At 38.9% G+C, this 21,732-nt stretch overlaps 1 protein-coding gene across 1 annotated transcript; it reads left to right on the plus strand.

Annotated features, from left to right (window-relative positions):
* The first annotated feature begins 4,659 nt into the window (after window positions 1-4,659).
* On the plus strand, window positions 4,660-16,448 carry LOC139723914 (quinone oxidoreductase-like). Its single transcript, XM_071635119.1, has 9 exons — window positions 4,660-4,794; window positions 6,092-6,251; window positions 7,242-7,394; window positions 9,568-9,734; window positions 10,835-10,886; window positions 11,908-12,057; window positions 12,689-12,790; window positions 14,855-14,950; window positions 16,031-16,448. The coding sequence occupies exons 2-9, from the start codon at window positions 6,132-6,134 to the stop codon at window positions 16,190-16,192; spliced, it is 1,002 nt and encodes a 333-aa protein (XP_071491220.1). The 5' UTR covers window positions 4,660-4,794; window positions 6,092-6,131; the 3' UTR covers window positions 16,193-16,448.
* The last annotated feature ends 5,284 nt before the right edge of the window (window positions 16,449-21,732 follow it).

Raw genomic sequence — 21,732 nt, forward strand, 5'->3', positions numbered from 1 at the left:
TTGCGAAAAAGATGTCAACAGTAACATGCAAATTGCTCCACCACCATTATTCTGGCGTCTGCTGATGAGAGCTGTCTTAGGGTTATGTGACACGATGCCTTCTCCCTCGAGACAGTATTATAACAGCTCCTAAATTTAACTGCAACTTCCCGCTGGGTACCATTTGGTACTTCGTTTTCCCACTGTTTCGGCCGACAAAGCGTGCGCCGCTGCACTGGACCACAAGCAAGTGGCTGACACGCAGCCGCGATTCGCTAGCCACGCTTCGCAAGTTCTGCACCCTAACATTAACACGCCCTCTTCACCCAAATATGGCAAGACTGGCGTGCCCAACGAACTGCGAGCTGCTCACTCCGCCCGCTGCAACTTTTTTGTTTCTTTCAAGCAGAGGGGGTAAAAAAAAAACAATTTTCAAGATCGTACATTCTCATCCCCTGATGATTGGCACTTACAGAAGATCGTGTAATAGCACAACGTCAAGAAATACCGAAGTAGTATCAGTGTAATCAGTGATGGATCTTATTTTTCTGCAGTAGTCCTGCGTGTAAACCATTTTCATTTAGATTCATCCTCGTAGAAATATAGATGCCTGCAAGATTATCTAATATACAAAATGTCCTATTTGAGATTCTCTTTGTTTCACTCCTCTTCCCTCACCACTAATATTTTTAACAAGTGAGCCTTTTTAAACGAAATAGACAGATAGGTATTTTGAGATAAAGAGACGGACAGAGAGAGAAGGAAATGATTTTATCTTTATTCTATATCAGTTAAATCAAATTTAATCACGAAAGTCATCTAAACGCAAAGGTCGAAGGATTAGAGTTTTTCGGTTCTCCACACATGCAGTCAATAAAAAATGTACACATACGCATAGCTGATATATAGAATGAGACAAAATAACATAATATTTAAAAAATAATAATGAGTGTTATGATAATAATTACAATCAAACGCTTAAAGTCATCGTTGAATCATCTATCATCTTTGAAAAATATATATTTCCCATTATAAAGCGATCATACATTATACAGAAATATATGACTAGTTAGATGCAGATAGAGAGATATAATAGGGGAGCAAGAGAGAGAGAGAGGGGGGGGAGAGAAAGAGAGGCCAAAAGATAAAAATATTGAAAGCTGAATATGATATATTCATGTATAAATATCTTTATATTTTGGTCTCTCTCTATGAATATATATTTCAAAGAAACACACTTTCGGTCTTTTTTGTATCCGAAGAGGAATCGGTAATATCTGCAAAGTTATCATTGGTAATCAATCAAGATGTCAATATTTTTCCTTTCTCTTCTCTTCTTTTTTTAATTTTTGGTTGCATTTCGATGACTTTCGGTATTAACATTTTCTTTGATTAATTTGATTTAGTCATATTGGTTTCTGTGTTCTACGCGTCAACGCAAGAAATACCAGATCACTAAAATATTACAAATCAATTGTGATACAAACGAAGCGATGCACTGAACATACAGAAGGGACACGTATTCTTCACAAGATCCTGTCCAGTTTCTTTTTTTTCATCCAAACTAGCAATAACTCGCGCCTATTATGGAAACCTGAATTCAAGTTCCGAAATGATATAGAATTACAAAACTTATAAAACAACTTACCAAAGCGTATGTCAAACTTTACTATTATTGGGGAAAAATAACAAGACAAAGTATAACGAACCAAACGCAAATAATCAGGTAGTCCGTACGGGGCTTGGATCCTGTCTCGGATTAATGATAGCAGTTTTAACTGATGTGACCACCAAAGGGCAGGTCAATAAGCTGTTATCTTACCTAGATTTCTCTAAACATAGGTTTGATATACTTGACATGGGTTTGAAATAATTGTGATTCACCATCTATCACTTCTGAAATCTACGCGGACTTTTGAGAATGACATGAGTCAAATTGCAGCTCATTTTACACACGCTTTTAGGAGAGAGAAAAAGTAGATTTTTTTCGTTTAGAATGGTCAAGGCAGCTTCCGATTACGCTAGAGCGAAAATCGTCTACGTTCTCACATAGAATGCTGAACTGGTGCAAAGCTTGGTACACGTGTATTGCAGCGTAGAATCTGTACAGACTTTTACTATTAGTCAGTATTTGCTCAACGACCCCACGACCCCCCCCCCCCCCACCTACACACACACACACACACACACACACACACACACACACACACACACACACACACACACACACACACTTCCTCGTGTTTTCTAAATTCGAGCCCTGTAGTGGATGCGGAACTACGGTAAGAGTTCCGGAGGAAGTTCCATGACTGCAACCGTAAACAATAACACCCGTTTGTCGTTGACGTACTCGACGTAATAAACTATGAAGGAGACTGCGAACTCACAAACTGGCAAGAGAGGGCGTAATTAATTTAGTCCTTACGACCTCTATTGACCGAGCCGTATTCCGTTTTGAACCATACAAATCTCTATGGTATGAACTGTTTTGCAAGCGCAACCAGCGTGTATATGGATTTTTATTACAATCGTGTTTATCTAAAATTCAACTGATGTGAATGGGTCTTTATTTAAATGAAAAGGGCGATTTTCATGGAATGGAAAGACTTTTTATGTCTAATCATTTGAGTCAGATTGCAGTAAAAATTCCTTTATCACAATGTTGAGAGTCATGCATAGATGGGGGTGGGGTTATCTCATTGATACCATATACTATACCCAATGAAAGTTGACTGAAGAGCAATGCCACGGGGCCCCGAGTTCAATGATCAGACTGAATAGAATGATAAAATATCACGAATAGAATGGCTTAAGTTTCATTCACATCGGGAATAACCGGGGCATAACCTGACAAACTGTTTAGAACCTTTCAAGATTTTTCACAATATTTTCAACTTAGACAGTGTTAGCAACGAGCTTTACATCATTCTGCGAAGCGATCACGCTACTAGTAGTAGACGACGCCTCCTTCCCGTTTGGACTATGGAAACAGCTGTCTTGCGCATAGCAGAACACATTTTTTTTTTGCCAAATATAAATATAATATAGCATCGTCTTAATTAAGCGTTCCCGTCGTAGATCTAAAGCTCGCTGATATGCCGATGAAGTAAAATATCATGATGTCATCACTACTCAAAGTTCCTCTTCTATTTGTTAACAAAAATCAAAATTGATCTTAAAGTACTGTATAGGCTACATACTATTCTAACAGATCTCATTTCTTTTAAAGAAATTGGAATTAGATGCAGATTTCTGTTGGACTTATAAGGTCATGACATGATTATCTTATCTTAAATAGAATAACGTGTTTGCGAGAAACATTTTCACTATTCGGTGAAAACTTGTGAAACTTTAAATCCCATCACTATATCTTTTTAAAATTCCGGTTCTAGCGAAATTGTCTTTGTTTGATTTGACTTTACTTGTTGAGTAAATTTACACTTGGAGAGGAATTATACATCATAATCATGGTTCGTCTTTTAAAATAGAACGACAAAACAAAGCAAAAACCTTCATAATGGTGACACTCTGATGATCGAAGTGAACTATTTAAGTATGTTTGCAAGAAATGCAAACCTCGAAGAATTTTGTATAGGCGACAACTTGGTGTTAAGAATTGTAGTGTAGAGGTTGATATGATTCATCAACGAAACGTAGTCAATTTTTACTACAATGTTCTTGGCTTTTCAAAACATATCCTGATTGTTGTATATTTAAAGCAAACCTCCAGATGATTTCTAGACTTTTACATCTCTGAACATCTATAAAGTGGTCATACTGGTACAGACTTAATACAGTTTATACAAACATTATCTGAATATTAATCTTGAATAATCCTCATCAAATTTCTGCATCGAGCACCCTAATGAAGTGAGCATGTGATAACAGACGTGCTCATGCATCCTGCGAGCACCTTAGCATGGTGCGTCAATACCCTATTGTAGCTCCCGCTTCATAGCGAGGCTTGTAAGCTGCAATAATTGCGGTTGTAATGATTGTGCATGGCAGCAGCAAAAATACGCAACCAATCAGTTGCGACTTCATCCACAACTGCAATATCATACAATTATTTACACAAGTTACAAATGATAATGTTTTTCTTTTAAGGCCGCTGATGTCCAATTCAGGTCCTGTGTCCACTATGGCTTCTGCTGATGTGAATGGATCTTTATTACATGAATATTCTGGTATTGTTTGATTGAAGCAATGTATTTTGATGATATGAAACGATTTTTCTTCTTCTTTTTTTTGAGAATCACTTCCATCCCTCGATATGTTTCTTGCCTTTCATGATTTTGTCAATAGCAAAGGGGGGCGGAGCTCAGTGGGCGCTAAAAACAAATAAACAAGCAAACAAATAATACTAAATCCACAAGACATGTTTTGATCAAACAGTTTTTGAAGTTTTCAATTTGTAGATCTATATTTTTCATCTGCTCAAGCTGAACATATCGTCAAAGTTGATGTCAGGGGATCCGATCCCAGGTGCGTCGAAATGGCGTCGAGTATGGCGACCACACCCCCTTCAGCCCGCATCGCCTTTTGCACGTGCCTGGATGAGGCACTCCAAAGCAAAGAGCGTGCTCTTTCCAAAGTTTCCTTTCAGTGTGTAGCTTCATTACGACCGCGCCGCGTGACGCTTCCCGCGGCCGACTTCACCCAACATTCACATACAGAGTACAAATGCTGGCATAAAAGTAGGAAGGGTTCAGCCTTGGACAAGCTGTTCAAGATTCGGTATTCGCAGAGCACACTATTGTACGCGATCTCCAAGCGAAATTCTGAAGAGCCTCTTCCAGTCCACCGGATTAGCTGGTTAGTACAGTCAGAATGATGATATCTGTATTGTCGATCGTTATTGTTATGTTATGAGCTGATAGATAAACTTTAAATCGGCAATGAAACGACAGTATGAATGTTGCGATTGGGTCCAAACTGCTGTGCAGTGTGTTCGCATGCATGTGTATATCATGGGCAGTCTAAGTCCCGTTCACTTCACCTTGCATGTAATGTATAGTGTGGGTATAGCGTCAGTGGGTACAGGTATTGAATGATAGTACGGTGTATTTCAACGCCAACGGTTGCCCTGGTAGCATATGCAAATTACAGGAGATACATGCACAGCATTTACTATTAGCAAGAACTGACTTTGGTTAATGCCGGGTTCGATTCCAAAGTCTCATTGTCACTGTTAATTATGTGTAACGGTATATTGTAAGCCAGAGCGAGGCCGCGGAACGCTTTCAGTGTGTGTGTGTGTGTGTGTGTGTGTGTGTGTGAGGGGGGGGAGGGGTGGTGTCTAGTCTAGGTCAACAGTCAGTAAACCCCCCCCCCCCCCCCCCCCCCCCCCCCCCCCCCGCTTTATAGACAGGAAGGATCTGAGGGCGGAATCTTTGGAAATTGAACTTCATGGCTCTTGTGTCTTTTTTTTTCCCCTGATTTTTCCCCCATTTTTTTTTCAACCGAGCCAAAAGTGTGTGTGTTTGTGTGTGTGTGTGTGTGGGGGGGGGGGGGGGGGGCTGCAGGCCCCCCACACGCACACATACTTAAAATGTTCCACGGCCTCTGGTTTACTTACAATTAACCCCCCCCCCCCCCCCCCCAGTTCCGCGGTCCCTGCACATTCCATCCCGTCTAATGATAGTAAAGGGGCAAAACACTCTACTGTCCTTTGGATAGAACAGTACGGACTTTTCAATTGTGTGGATGTACCCGCCAGTCTCGTACGAGAGTGGCTAATGGCTGCAGTTCACTTGTCACGTCCGCGGTGTTATCACCCATTTTGATTTTCAATGCATGCCGTTTGCGATGTGCATTGGAATTCTGGCATTCGACGTGCTGGAGAACCTGGAGCATGCACAGTTCCTTAAAATGACAACATTTTCTTGATGGCCATGTCCACGAGGTGAAATTGAAAAGTCCCTTGGAGGTCCCATGTGTGAGTTAGCAACAGATCTCTTTGGTTAGCAGCGACTCATGCACGTAAAAGATCCCACTTCGTTCATTGCAAAAAGAGCAGGGTGCCAACCCGATGCATTAGTCCCCTACCCATCCACACAAGAAAAACCTGAATTATGCTAATTATGTTTCTTCATGCCACATCTTTTGACAGATCCTGCGCAGCGAGCCTTTTGATTCCTTGGTTTGATGTAATGAGAGCTCAGAGGGTAGTGTCCAGCATCATGAGAGCCGTTCGAGTTGCCCAGTTTGGTGGCCCAGAGGTCATGAAAGTAGAGACTGGCCTTCCTATTCCAGAACCAGCAGAAAACCAGGTAAGATGCCCATTAGTTACTAATACCATCCAAGCAGTTCATCGGTAGGTATGTCCAACAGTTTTTCAAGAGGCTATGATATGAAGAAGATATAATTCTTAATATGTGGGACTTAGCAGTGGGTAACTGGATGTAGCTTGAACTGCATAGAATAGGTAGGAGAAACCACAGTCACTCCTAAAGAGTTACTGCACCATTCTTTTGATGTTTTCTAGTTAGTATGACTGTTCTTACACTTCAGAATGACTGCTACCATATACCATATTCTTTATTTCAAGGAAAATAAGTATGACCCCCGATTTGCTCTCATTTTCTGCAGAACAATATTTAACTGACATATACATTCTGCAGAACAATATTTAACTGACATATACATTCATACACTGATGTACAAATTCACAGGTAAATTCTAGAATTTTTAGAAATAATACTGATAGATCACTGGAAGGCTGAACAAATTTAGGATCAATCATTCCCTCAACACTCTTGTGATTCACCTCCTCATTCCAATGTATACATTAAAAAAAAAATCATTGTCCAATACAGAATAAGTATGCAGTACAGTAACCTGGGTTACAGGTTTTCTTGATTTTGTTTTCTGTAATCTCTACCTACTTTCATAACTTATGAATGATACTTGATGTAATTTCCCTGCTTTCATGGCTAATGAGTAATCAATCTAAAATTTAGATCTGGTTTGCCTGCAAGTGTATTGATGCTCAGGTCAGGCCTGCTTTGTTGTTGTTGTTGTTGTTACAGTACAGTACACTCCCGTTACAACGAACATGGTTATAACGAAATTCCAGTTACAAGGAAGTAAATGTTCATGCTCCAACATTATCAACTGTATGTTTTTTTTTATCGTTCATTTGTTCGGTTTAACAAAGTTTCAGTATAACAAAAGAAAACTGCCAATCCCGAGGACTTCGTTATAACGGGAGTCGACTGTAATCTGATTGCTGTCTACTGTCCCTTCGTGATGTCTGGCAGGTACTTGTGAAGGTAGTGGCAGCTGGCGTGAACCCAGTGGATACGTACATCAGGAGCGGCAACAGAGCCGTGCTTCCTCCACTCCCGTACACCCCGGGGTCCGACGCTGCAGGGACGGTGGAAAAGGTCGGGTCCAAGGTGCAAAAATACAAGGTGAGGTCTTTCTGGAAGCACTCGAGTGATGGACCTTTGATTGACTTATCTTGATTCTGGTTATCTTCTTCTTCTTTTTTTCATACATAAATGTAACACAAAGTCAGTCGAAGAAAGTTATTGAGTACCGGTATATCATTCTTTGAATTTAACAGTTGAACTCAGGCAAGTGATTAACTAAAATATTATTTTATAAGGATACAGAATGAAGACAAGCAGGTGTTATTTTATGTGTATGCAAACTTTAATAAGAATCACATGAACCTGTCGTTCAAAAGACGAAGTAAGCAACTCTAGATATGACAGAAATACAGGAGACCATCATCATGAGCAAATACTTGATGAGAGTGATAGCCTCAGTGTAGAACAGGTAGGTGATTATTCATACTAAATTTCTCCTGCATGCAAGATTTAAGAAATGCATCAATAGGTGTATAATGTGTAAAAGATATGTTGATTTATCTGAAGTGGTCTGATACTGTTTTGCTGATTATTGTCATGTCATGATTGTGTTTGACATCAGACTGGGTCAGCTTGCATTGCCAATTTCTATTTGGTGCAGTCATTTATGTGGTTTTGTTTTGTTTTGTTTTGTTTTGTTTTTTTTTTTTTGGGGGGGGGGGGGTAAATATGCCATCTTTATTCACTTTCTGTATGTTGTTATGATATGTCTCAGAAAATGGCAACTCCGTCATTGATTGCACAACACTGTGCAGTATGATTTCTTTACTAGTAGCTTTTGAAGTTCCAGTAACACTACTTCTACATATGGCTAAAGTTAGCTTAAGTAAATTGTTCATGCACCTTGTCCATGTTTCTCATCATATCTAGAAGACAGAGAATTATTAGATATGAGAATATGAAAATTTCAATCTTTTTATATTGTTTTTGACTGACAATTATTTGGACAATAGTTTGACCAAATCTCTACCCCTTCATGCTATCATAATTCCAATTGAAAGGAGATCTATGGCGCTCTTAAAGATAATATAAAGTTTTGGTACCTCAAAAGTTTCCCTGAATTTCCTTGTCTTAGTTGGTGTTTCAGGTTAAAGTACCTTTCATATAACTAACACTGTGAGACTTACTCGCCCCAAAGTGCTCTCATGTCTTTAGTAATCATGCAATAATGGTTTCGTACCAGAGCCGCCGCCGTTAGGCGGCGAGGTAGTACACGTATTGTACGAAACCATTATTGCATGATAACTGCGACCAGCAGCGTGCAGCCCCATACAAAACATGTGTACGCATAGCTAACTGCGACCAGCAGCCCCATACGCATAGCGTAATGGGGCTTCGCATTGTAGCATCCAGGATCATGACGGATTTAGTATCGCGGGTAAATATTAACTTCAAATCCAAAAATTTCTTCAATTTGAAGACTTACCAATTAAGCTGAGGTGTTGAGAACAGGCTTCAGGCAACGTTTGGTTCTGTCAATAGTCCCTTTCTGTTAAAATTGATGACTGAATGCGACTCGGTCGAGAGGACCTTGGGAGAGCTACATACACTGAATACTACGGCCAGCGCATGCGCACACATCACATGCGCACAAATTTCAAATCCAGGAACGGATAAGATGTTTGTGTGCGCATGTGCTGGCTGTAGTATTCAGTGTATGTAGCTCTCCCAAGGTCCTCTCGACCGAGTCACATTCAGTCATCAATTCGAACAGAAAGGGACTATTGGCAGAATCAAATGTTGCCCAAAGCCTGTTTTCAATACTTCAACTTAATTGGTAAGTCTTCAAATTGAAGAAATTTTTGGATTTTAAGTTGATATTTACCCGCGATACTAAATCTGTCATGATCCTGAATGCTACAATGCGAAGTCCCATTACGCTATGCGTATGGGGCTGCTGGTCGCTATGCGTATGGGGCTGCTGGTCGCAGTTAATTCCATGATTACTGAGACATGAGAGCACTTTGGGGCGAGTAAGTCTCACAGTGTCAGGTATATGAAAGGTACTTAAACCTGAAACACAAAAATTCAGGGAAACTTTTGAGGTACCTAAACTTTATATTATCTTTAAGCTTGTATGATACCTCACATAAAAATGTAAATGTGTTCAATAGGTTGGGTAGCCATTCAGATGTTAGCAGTACCAAGCTTACAATCAGTTGCAATTCTTTCATGCCATTTGGCTTGGACCTTTCTTCCGTGACAAAAAAAGCCTGGGGACAGAGTCTACATGTGCATGCCATCTGCGCTAGGAACATATGGCGAGTTTACCGTCGCCGAGGAAAGCAACTTGTACGAACTCCACTCCAATCTGGACTTCAAACAGGGCGCCACGCTGGGAATCCCCTATTTCACTGCCTACAGAGCTCTCTTTCAAAGGTTCTGATATATATTACATCCTCTTTCTTTTGTTTCTGTCTTCATACTGTAATTAGTCATTTATTTGTTTTGTGTATTTCTGTATGAATGTATTCTTTTCACAGTAATTCCTTTGTGCCTTTGGCTGTATTATTCAGGTTTTACAGTTATTCTTTTGCTACATAGTGTTAATCAATTCCACCCAGTTATAAAAGTTATTCAGAGTGTAATGCGTGCAACAATTTCTTTGCAATTACCATGAGATTATCATTTTGTGACAATTATTTTAGTTCACTTATACTGATAGTGAGTTTCCATTTTATGTATGCGTTGGATAGGAGGTCATAAATATTTACCTGTATCATGAGCAAAGTATATGTGACCCTGCAACACAAAACAAACAAAAAGTCGCCACACAGGGATTTTTAGTTAAGGGCAGATCCTGAAAGAGTGGACTCGATCTAAGCTTTAAAATGATGTATAACTCAACTCAAATGGACTCCCCTAACCTATCTAAATACTTGAAAGAAAGCACACACTCTGGAAAATTGTGAACTGAGAAATTGTGCATGCTCTATCAACACATTCTGTCTATGATTGCTACCAACTTTCAAAGCAGTAGCCGTATCCATTCAAAAGTTATTAGACTTATTAGTGGAGAGTGTGCAAAGGATTTCAAGACGTGAAAGGGGGGCCTCTAAGACATACCTGATCATTCTACTCTCCCCTAAAAAGGGTTGTAGGAAAACTGCTGAACACACACTTTCCCATTCATGTTATGATCCCAAATTAAAAAATAATGTAGACGAAGGATAGCTCTTTCGGAAAATATGAATAGCTCTTTCAGAAAATACGAATACCTCAAGATTGACTTGGTTGACCCATTTTACCTTTCTTGAGCCCTCGTGTAAAATTAAGGGCTGCGACTTTTTGTTTGTTTTGTGGTGCATGGTCACATATAATCAATGATTGCTTGGAAGATGGAAAACATGAGGTGATATCTAACCTTTTCCTGATGTTTCTTTTTGATTAAAAGTGAGTTAGGATGCTGGCAGAGTACATGTGATAAGTAAACTAAAAATATGACATTGCAGATTTTATTGTTTGCTTCCCTTCAACAGAGTGCGCACCTTGCCCGGCCACACAGTGTTGATTCACGGTGCCAGCGGTGCTGTGAGTATTTAGGCAAACATAACCAAGTGTTTGCAGTGATGTGTTCAATGCCATCGTGGATATGTAGCCCATTGAAAATGCAGGATTAGCAGAATGTTAATTTGTCTTAAACCATGAAGAATGGGAGAAAAGTGTAAAGAGTAATTAGTGTATTTCAGCAAAGTATTTTTACTTTTGAAGGTATCTGTTCTACATGTACCTGTCATCAACGCATTCATTCGGTTTTGCTTCTCAATCACTGAAAGCATGAAAAAGCTCGACATGTGAATATGAAAATGTTTGTGGCTTTGACTGTTTGTTTTTTCACAGAGGATGAAGTGTGAATTGAAAGAGGGTAACAGACTATGCTCCCGATAGCAATATTTTAGCAATCAGTTTTCCTTTAATGGAGATCTCTTGTCCTTAATTCATTCAGGTTGAAGGAATGCGCAAACTACAAACAGTAGACATATTGTGTTGAATTGATGTGTGTTGAAAGTACATATGAGTACGGGGAAATTCAGTTCATATTTATGAAACAGTATTCTAATTACCTGTGTGATTAACTGCAGATTATGAATCAACTCATGGTAATTCAAAATTCTTTTTTTTTCCCCTGTACTATTTCAATTCTGCAGAATGTACATCAGTGATGTTCAGGAAATGTCTGAATATCTGTGCAGAGCTGACATTTCAAAGAGCTCCTTTGTATGTGATCCTTATACCGAAACCATGAAAATAGACATGTTACGCAATGAAATGTTGAAATATACAAGAAGACAAAATTTGGTACAGGTGCATAGTGAAATTGATTTGAAACATATTCACAGTTTGGTGTAAATCTTGTGTCCACTGTGGATAAAATTTTGATACCACTTTCCACGAGTGCACCTTGACTCACCAAAGCCTTTGTAAAGTTCTTGGCTTTTTGTGGCTCCTGTTAAACAGCAAACAGTAAAATAACAAACATTTGAGGTGAACTAAATTCAACTGAATTTGATTTTTTTTTTTTCACCTCCACACTCTGTAATACTCTCTGTAGGTAGGGATTGCTGCCCTCCAGTTTTGTCGTCAGTATGGCATGCGTGTCTTGGGCACGGCTGGCTCGGCAGAAGGTCTGGAGCTGATCAAGAGAGAGGGTGCACATGAAGCATTCAGTCACAGAGAAGAGGGCTACATCAGCAAGATAATGGTAATAAGCTGACACATGAAAATTCAAATACAAAACCAGATGCATCCATTTTTTATCAGTTTGAGATATTTGAGATTAAAGCTGCTAAAAAACAAAGAAAGTAGTTGAGAAATTATTTCCCTATGGAATTAATAAATGAACTATATCATGATGGTGATTTGCTAAATGTACCACTTATATGTCACGCGCACATATTTTAGTGTATGAGAGGGCATTGAATCCCACTCATTGATGCAAATACAGTATCGGTTTCCACCAACGTGGCTTCTTCGCTTCCCAAGAAGACTGCTTAGGTTTTCACATACAAATGAATGGATATCGCAGCATCTTCACTTTGCGAGGAGACAGGTTTGGTTTTCACGTACAGGTATATCATGCATGTAGAAGATATGAACTTGTTTAAATTGAGTGATCTGTCAACTTTAGAATTTTAAACAGTGAGTAAATCCCACTTACTTTGCTGTTAGTCTTGAAATGATTTGTGAGGATATAAAACAAATGCGTAAAATAGTGCTGTTGAAGTCATCTCATGTTCATAGTTTTAGCCAGAACCTCTCAGGTCTGGTATATTTGTATACTATTTGATGATAACCTTTGAAAATTTTGAAAAGGATATATATCCGTTTTGCAGGCCGCCACCAATGGACGAGGGGTGGATGTGATAGTGGAGATGCTTGCCAACGTCAACCTACAGAAAGATCTCGACATGCTGAGCCCAGGAGGCACCGTGGCGGTGAGTTCAGCTTATTCTCAAGGATAAACTCCAGTCAGAAACTGTTGATCAGATATCTAGATTATCTTCTCCATATCAATTTTTACATGTGTAACCTACGGCTGACTTGCTTTTTAATTTTTTTTTTTCTTGGTGTAATTTAAAACTCCTCTCCCAGAGGCTATAAAACTTGGCATTCGGCGAGATGTGTTGGATATCCATAGATTACATGGTGAAATGTATGTGCTTTATTAAAAAGAGGATGATTTTTTAAGCTTGGCCGGGTAAGCTGAGTTTCGCATGTTTTTGGTTCTGCAGAATCAAGACATCAACAATTGGAACATATGTGACCCGCTACAACAAAAGGATCCTAAAGTCGCTGACGGCTGAGCCGAGAAAAACGAGGTTGAAGTCACATCATCAAAATTGGTCAAAACAATTGGATTTCTCTTTTTGGCATAACTTTGTAGTCTAATGTTTTGTCTATCATCTGCCGAAATTTCGAAGCTAAATAATCGAAGGAAAGGCAAGAAATCAGCGTTTTTGGGGTCATGTTTTTTTCCGACTTTCAACGTAACAGAAACGTGTCCGAAGAGTTGGATTTAGCGCCGCATCTAGACTCCGCCCCTAGCAACGAGGGAGTGATCTTATTGGTCAGTGCGTGGCATCCTGATTACTGATTGGTCATGCGTAGACCGCTGCCGCTAAGCTTGAATGAACATCGCGGAGATCGCTAGGAGCATGCCTTCTATTGTCAAGCGGTGAAAACTGTCTCACCTCCCCTTGATCATGATAGCGTCGGAAGGAAAACTTTGAAGGCGTTTTTCTCGAAACTGATTTCCTCAACTACTTGACATGCGCTAATAAAATCATCGATATCTCCGCAACTGAGTACTTTTATGAGTTGTGCTATTTATGAAATTAAGTAGAAAAGTAAGGGAATAATGTCATGCCATTTTCTGAACATTGTCCTTCTCCAACTTTCGGATCCTTTTGTTGTAGCGGGTCACATATGGCAAGCAAAAATATAGTTTCTGGTTGTGCGAAATGTGCAAAAATTTCAACACTGCAAAAATATCTACTTTTACAGTATGTGTGTATAGAAATACAGTACTCTCTGCATAATCGGGTATGCTCGGGCAGAGCGTTTCTTACCCGATTAAGCAGAGTACCCGATTAACAGAAGAACACGCGTCTCATTCACAATGGACACACACATAATGTGTATCTATATGCATTGTACACTGCATCAAACACTTACACTGTATGCTTAACACGCGTGCTTGCATTGCACATTATACATACCTTACACTTGATCAGTCATGAGCAATAATTTACAATCTTTTTGTGGACAAATATGTCTTCAGAAAACTTTGTCGTTTGACTATAGACTCCTTGCTAACACGCAGGGGTTTCCCAAAATGAACACGTCTCTTAACGTGCACTAGTAACGTAGAACATCGCGTTACTTTTCGAGAATTGACTGGGGAAAAGCAAAATTATGGAGCTGGTGCATGGCTGGACTTTCGTTGCAAACTTCTCATATTGTGAATGTTGTTGCGGAGCAAGGGAGGAGCGCAAGTTTGTTAAACTCCTGTCTGTCTATGCAATTGTGAGTGCCAGCTACATGTGTAATGTTCGTTTACGTGTGGCAAGTCGGTACGTGTACATGTGTTTTCATGTTTAATCACTCCCCAAATGATCGGTTTACTTTGTAAATTAAGCAGAGAATGCGATAAGCCGTGGAAAATTTGACATGCATGATTTCTTAAAGTGTTATATGCGATAAATTGTGGGTAGAAATTAGATAAGAAGAAAATTATTTACCCGTTTATGCGGAGAGGCAACCCGATTATCAGGTAATTTTAAAGTGCATTGGAACTGACTCTGGCATTACTACCCAATTAAACGGAGTACCCGTTTAAGCGATACCCGATTACGCGGAGAGTACTGTATGTGTGTATCCATTTATGTAAGTATATGTGTGTGTATGTGTTGAAATGTATATGTAACACACACTCCCAAATGAAGTTATATGTTGTGTTGTGATAGGAAACTTATCTGATCACTCTCTGAAAAACACAGATTGTTGGTAGTCGTGGAGACATCGAGATCAGTCCACGGGCAACCATGGCTAAAGAAACATCTGTTGTTGGAGTGATGCTGGCCCGGACAACTAAAGTAAGTGATACAAATGTTAGAGAAATGAAGAGTTTTATCACAAAACAAGCTAACCCCATTCTTGTCCTCAAACTTTGCTGATGTATTCTACTAATGTTACTGCATTCACTCAATCCACACGCATATTTTGGTTTCCTTTCCCTTTAAGCTACATTTTTTAAGGCTGTTCACTGATGTTCAAGGACCTGGATTGATCATAAATAGTGCTCCCCTGAACTAGTTATCTCTTGTTGTGTTTATTTTAATAGCCCTTTTCGTTTGCACAGTGCATGGCAAATAAAAAGACAGAGAAACAGAGACCAAAAATAGGGAATTGTAAACCAGATGATTTCAGTTCAGAACAACAAAGTTCATTGAGGAAGGGTTCTTCTGCTGCTTGAAAGGCATGATTGAGGTATTGTAGACAAGTCAGCTTTTGGCTTAGAATATGTATGCAACATGAATGTATGAAATGTGTTGGAAGGTTACCCATGTCATAGGACTTCAGATGCAAGGGGTGGTGAATAAGTGTTCTTGAATTGCGTACTATTTTAATATGAGCTATATTCTTCATAGTATTCTTTTAATATGAGCTCTTTTTTGAGACATGACTATTATTTTGGGTACTGAATGTTATTACTGTAATGATTAAAATTTGTATAAGCTCCTTTGTGGAGATATTTTGTGTGAGCTCTCTTGCGGTGACTTCCAATATGAGCTCCCTCGTGGAGACTTGTGAGCTCCCTTGCAATGGTATATCTCATATTCATGTTTGATATCATCAAGATCTATTATGTTTTGATTTATGTCAGTATTGTCTGGGACAAATTATTTGTTTTAAAAGGGCCCTATTTTTCTCTCTCTTCTTTTCTTTAAAACACAACAACAATTGCAATTGTAACATAGACCTTTGTGTCACCTAGAAAAAATAGTCTGGGATTTGCACTTTACAGATAAGACATAAGCATCATTAAGTATGTAATTTACTGTAATTTCTGTGAGTATTTGTTTTTGCTGTTGTTGTTATTGTTGCTGTTGAAAATAAGTACCCAGGTACTCTCATTTCAAATGAGTTGCTCTGTCTGTGTGGTATTTTATCAGGCCGAGAGAGAGGCCCAAGTGGCTGCTGTCCATGCCGGGATGGAGGGTGGCTGGATCAAGCCGGTCGTCTACCGGGAGTACTCGCTGGAGGAGGCCCCTGCTGCCCACAAGGAGGTCATCGAGACCAAGTCGACTCTCGGGAGAATTGTCCTGGTCCCATGAGAGGGAGGGGTGGCATTACCATCACATCATCATTCTCTGCGTGAAGGGGCTTCGTGATAGAAATTGATCAATCGGAACATTGAAAAAAGGAATTGTTATAGGACTAAGTACCACCAAGGTTTGACAATATTATACACAGTCGACCTTTGCTGAATCAGACTTGCGTGACTGAAATTCTTGGCAGTGTAGACATTCCGCAAAGTCATCATTACTTGAATTGAAATCAATGTTGAATTTAGCATATGTTCAGTGTCTTGTTAACCACACGCATTATAATCACAGCTTTATGAAATACTGGAAAACCAGAAACATTTGTAATTTGTCCTATATTCAACTCTTTCACTTACCTTTGATACAGTGTCGTAAATGAATCTCTATTTCTCCTTTGGACAAGTCATGATTTATACTGATTTCAGCTTCCTGAACAGCTTTTTTTATTGGATTGATGTGTCTTGCCATAATTATACCTTTGCCAATTTTGTCATCATTGACTTATTTGAATTACGAAAATCTGAATTTGAAGAAAAAAGCTTTAAGATCGGTGCAAAAGCAAAGCTTATGTGCATATCTTTGTCTTTCAATTATTAAGGTTACCTGAAATATCTGTAATTTTTATTCTCAGTTTTCCAAAAGTTTTTGTCAGCATTATAAAGTAGTAATTTGTATGTGTAGATCACTCTGCAGTTTTCCTCCAAGGATCTTGCAATGGCAGTGAAAAATTTTCTTTTTTTTTTCAATGATAAGGTGAGGAATATGTTTGTTATTACTGTGAGTTGATAATATCTCTGTTTACTGTCATGTCTGTCTGTCAGTATTGTGGTATTAACTCTTTATGCGCCACGTTCGCACGCCCGACTCAGTCGACGGCGTGCCAACTTCGCATATTCTGCTCAAACACACAAACCGATCGATAAATTGCCAAATGTCAAAGTGCAATGAAGGCATTTTCCTCTCGATTCCATTTCTGATTGACTCCCAAGCTGTGTTCCCTACTGGATTTGCGTGTGAATTCTAAGTTTCTGTCACTGTTTTGTGTGCAAAAGTCATGCCTTTGCAGTAATGTAGCTACTGGGCATTTGAAAGAAAAACAATCATAGATTTGTCATACAATTTAATTTACATCAAAGCAAAGCTTGGCAATCCGTCTATGACTTTGCTCACTGCATGTCCAATTGAACAGAAATCTATAAAAGTTTCACAGATCTGAAAAACAGAATGTTTTCTCAAAGCATGACTACGTTGGTGTCTCAGAATAATGTGGCACACATGGGGTTCCACCATGGCACATAAAGAGTTAATACGAGTTACTGAAGTGAATCGAGAAAATGTGCTACTCAATACATTGCAATTTCTTTGCACTCCCGTTATAACGGACACAGTTAAAACAAAAATATAGCTACGACGAAGTACAATTTGGATGTAACGGAGGAAAATTGCTGGTCCCAAGGACTTTGTTGTAACAGGAGTTGACTGTATTCCCTACTTTTTAAATCCAGATTGCTTGAGACATCCAGTCAGAACTATTTTACAATAACAATATCGTGTGTAATGAGGGGTGATACTCCTTATCAGTGAGTCTAGCTTAAAATATTGCTAAATGCCTCATGCTAAAGGCATATTCTGCGTTTACAAAGACAATGGTGTCACCTCCCCCCCCCCCCCCCCAAAAAAGGTTTGTTTTGTGCATTAACTATTGTAATCAGTTTGAATGCTCAATATATATGAATAATGTCAACTTTTGCTGGAAACACCTCAACTTTTCACTACACTATAAGAGGCTGTTAATCTCAGGGGGCATGGATAGTAGCAATTACGGGTACTATGTATGTCCCTCAATCATAATGCTGTACTCACAAATTGATGATGCAGAGACTCCAACCCCAAGCACCTTCTGATCAGGAGATTCTCCCGCCTGAAACCCCTAGCAAACGGGAGACTCAACTTGATGTGGGCAAAGCACGAAGTTCCTTGCGGCTGGGGTCCAGGGCCCATAAGGGCCCTGGAAGCTCTAGCTCTAGGGTTCTAGGGCTCTAGGGTTCTAGATGCTCTCTCGTGCTATCTAAGGCTTTTTTTATGCCTCCGCCAATGAAGTGGCCGGAGGCATTATGTTTTTGGGTCGTCCGTCCGTCCGTCCGTCCGTCCGTCCGTACGTACGTCCATCCCGTTTTGTTTTTGTCGATATCTCAAGAACCGTGTGGTGGTTTTACATCAAACTTGGTATGAGGGTATAACCTGGGGGATAATACTTTGTTTAGATTTTAGGGTCACGGGGTCAAAGGTCACAGGTTATTTTGTGAAAAAAGGTTGAAGTTTCATGTTTTTCTCCATATCTCGCAAATGGTTCAAGGTATCTTCATGGAACTTAGTATATATGCATGTACCGATGGGCAGTGATTATCTAGGGAAGTTGGGGGTCATGGGTCAAAGGTCAGGAGGGTCAAAGGTCAAGGTCAGCTCCTCAAAATATCACTACTTTCCTTATATTTATGCAATGCCTGAAGGATTTTTTTTTTTAAACTTGATGTATGCATGTATAACCCAATATATATTCTGTGGGAAGTTTCTTGCCAAAAAGTCAAAGGTCAAGTGAAAGTGCTAAATTGCACTTCTTCCTCCATATCTCAAAAGTAACTCAAGGTATTATCATGAAACTTACATATTTATGCATGTTCTACCTAACAGTGATTCTCTTTGGAACTGTGAGGTCAAAGGTCAAAGGCCAGGTTTAGATAGTACTATTTTACCATTTGATACTGAAATTATACTTTTTCTCAATACCTTGAAAATTACTCAATGCATAAACTTATAAAAAGGTCAAAAGTCAAGTAAAAATCATCAGTTCCCCCAAATACCTGCACTCTGACGTTTTAATCATTCATCCAATTGAACCTAGTTCTAGGAAAGTGAACATTCAGCACATTTGTGGCAAACCTGTCATTTTAATATTTTGCCAATTGTGTGAAACTGTCATCACACATTGTCAAGACATTGTACTATAGACCTATTAGGAGAACCATGCATTATTGCGGAGGCATACACCAGTCGCCGTAGCGACATTTCTAGTTTCAACATACACTAAGTACACTAAGCAAGAAATCATTTCCAGCGGGAGACACAGAGCCAGGGCGGGAGAAATTAAATCGCAAGCGAGAGAACGGGAGATTTTGCAAAATGGGCTTTCGGCGGGAGATCTCCCGTCGAAAGCAGGAGAGTTGGAGTCTCTGATGATGAAATCATTGTTTTGTTTTGTTTTGTTTTGTTTTGAGTGCCTTGCAAAAGTGAAAAATGTTGCATGTGAAGTGCAGTAGTTAAATGTTTAAAGTATCTATTGGGTTGTGTATTTGATATTGGGAGAAGTATATACATGCTGCATTTAACACTTACAAATCGTCGGCATGGTACAGAGCGTACCCTGTGATGAATATGAACTGCCTTAATTTCCCCTCATAGAAGGATCTTGTAAAGCATCCCTGAAAATCTGTATCATTGTGTATTAAACATGGATATATATACTTCTAAACCTGTAAGTATCTTGACAAGAATCATGGAGCTGAATAAGAAATAAACCAAAGATATCCATACACGCATACGACTGTTGGAATTATTTCTTTTTTTACTGCTGTATGTTATATGTTGTAGAAATCAAAGAACTTTTCAAAAGTGAAGGATTCTCTTTTAGCCACCATTTAGTATAAAAGTTCTCTACAAAAACGTTTTAAAAAATGAAAATGTAGTTATATTTGCAGATATTTTTTATGAAACTGCATCTTTAAAGGGACAGTATAGTTTGGTTGAGATGGGGGATTCATATTTTAGCTTTTTGTGAGTTAATTGCAAACCATTTATGAAATATTGAAGAGCTTACAATTCAAAGTTTATTTGATAAACATCAATTTGAAACGGCTGGTATATAAACACTGGCAGAGTCAGCTAGAAAGTAGTCTACAATTATTCTGAAAGTGTACGTCTCTTGCCAATATGAAAACGCCATAGCGGTTATAACGATGCCTACAGTGTGTTCATAGAATATTATACAGGTATCGCCTTCTTAGAGGCATGATACTCTACAGATGATGTCTGCAACTCCCTATTTCATGATATGTAGGCCTATAACCTACATTCAAATAATGATTATCACTTGAATAATCCTACACTTATTTTGGCTCAAAGATCAATCGGGTACCACGGACCAGACGTTTGGAACGCTTCACCTTGTATTCAAAACAATGTCCCCCCCCCCCCCTTAATTCCTTCAAAGTATTTTTGAAATGTCTTATTTCAAAATACCATTTATGGTGATAATATTACAACAGGTTTTCTCAAATCTTGGTTAGATAGTTACCTTTCAAATTACTCATTAATATTATCCACTGATATCTAAAGATACTAATCGCTTATTTCATAACAAACCAACAACGCCCTTTGAAAACAATGAACTATACATAAAATACTAACCCACAAACACATACATACACACATACCAGTCTTGACATATACAAGCAAGCAAAGCAAAAAAAAAACAACAACAAAGAAACAAACAAAAAAAAAACCACACACACAGTTATAATTACATACATTCAACGGTACGAGTACACACGATCACTCACACAAGGGTATACAAAACGCAGTTGCACATGGCACTCGTGCAAAATATTCTCATTATCTCCAATTTTAATATAAGCACATTAAATTGCACCCTAATTCACGTAATTCACCGCTCTGCATACTAACACCTCTTACGTTGCTTGTTCCCCCCCCCCCCCTTCCCCACTCGCCAATTGCTAAATTCATTAAAGGGACTGTACAGTAGGCCTACTGGTTGAGGTGGGGATTCACGTTTTTTACATTCCTAAGTGAGATAATGAGAAACCTCTTATGAAATATGAAAGAGCACGCAATTTTAAGGAAGATTCAACGTTTATTCGATGAAAATGACTGAGATATCCAAAAAAGTGATAATAATAGAAGACTACAGGCCACGCCTTTTATTAGGATCTCTTTATTTCACCTTGTTTTTGGATATCTCAGCCATTTCAAAACCGATTTTCATCAAATAAACTTTTGATACCCCTTATAATTGCATGCTCTCTGACATCTCATAGAGTGGTTTCTGAATATCTCGCAAAACGTTAAAAGCTAAATCCTCACCTCGACCAGAACTGTACACACCCTTTAAGTTAGTACAAATCAAGTTTCAATGGCAAATTGTCCATCTCTGTGTATGTTTCTTTTTGTCTATGTTTTTCTTTTCTGAGGCTGCCATCATTACCAAGCACCTGCTTAAGATGACAGACTCCTGCGATTTTTTCTTCTATATCTGGAAATAAATAAGTGTGCTGCTGACTTCTTTGATATCAGGCACTACATTAATTGTTCAAACATTTTTAAAGATTATCATGACTATTATACCTTGAATCATTTTATGTACACTTTTGTACAAAATACACTGAATATGTACCAACTATGATTGATATTCATGGAAAATGCAAAAATAAAAGCAATCTGAACTGAAACTCAAAACTGAAAGACTTAGTATTTAA

The sequence above is a fragment of the Diadema antillarum genome, unplaced genomic scaffold (genome assembly GCF_040938485.1).
Source record: "Diadema antillarum isolate AM-2024a unplaced genomic scaffold, OU_Dant_1.0 scf00000202, whole genome shotgun sequence".
Taxonomy (NCBI): domain Eukaryota; kingdom Metazoa; phylum Echinodermata; class Echinoidea; order Diadematoida; family Diadematidae; genus Diadema; species Diadema antillarum.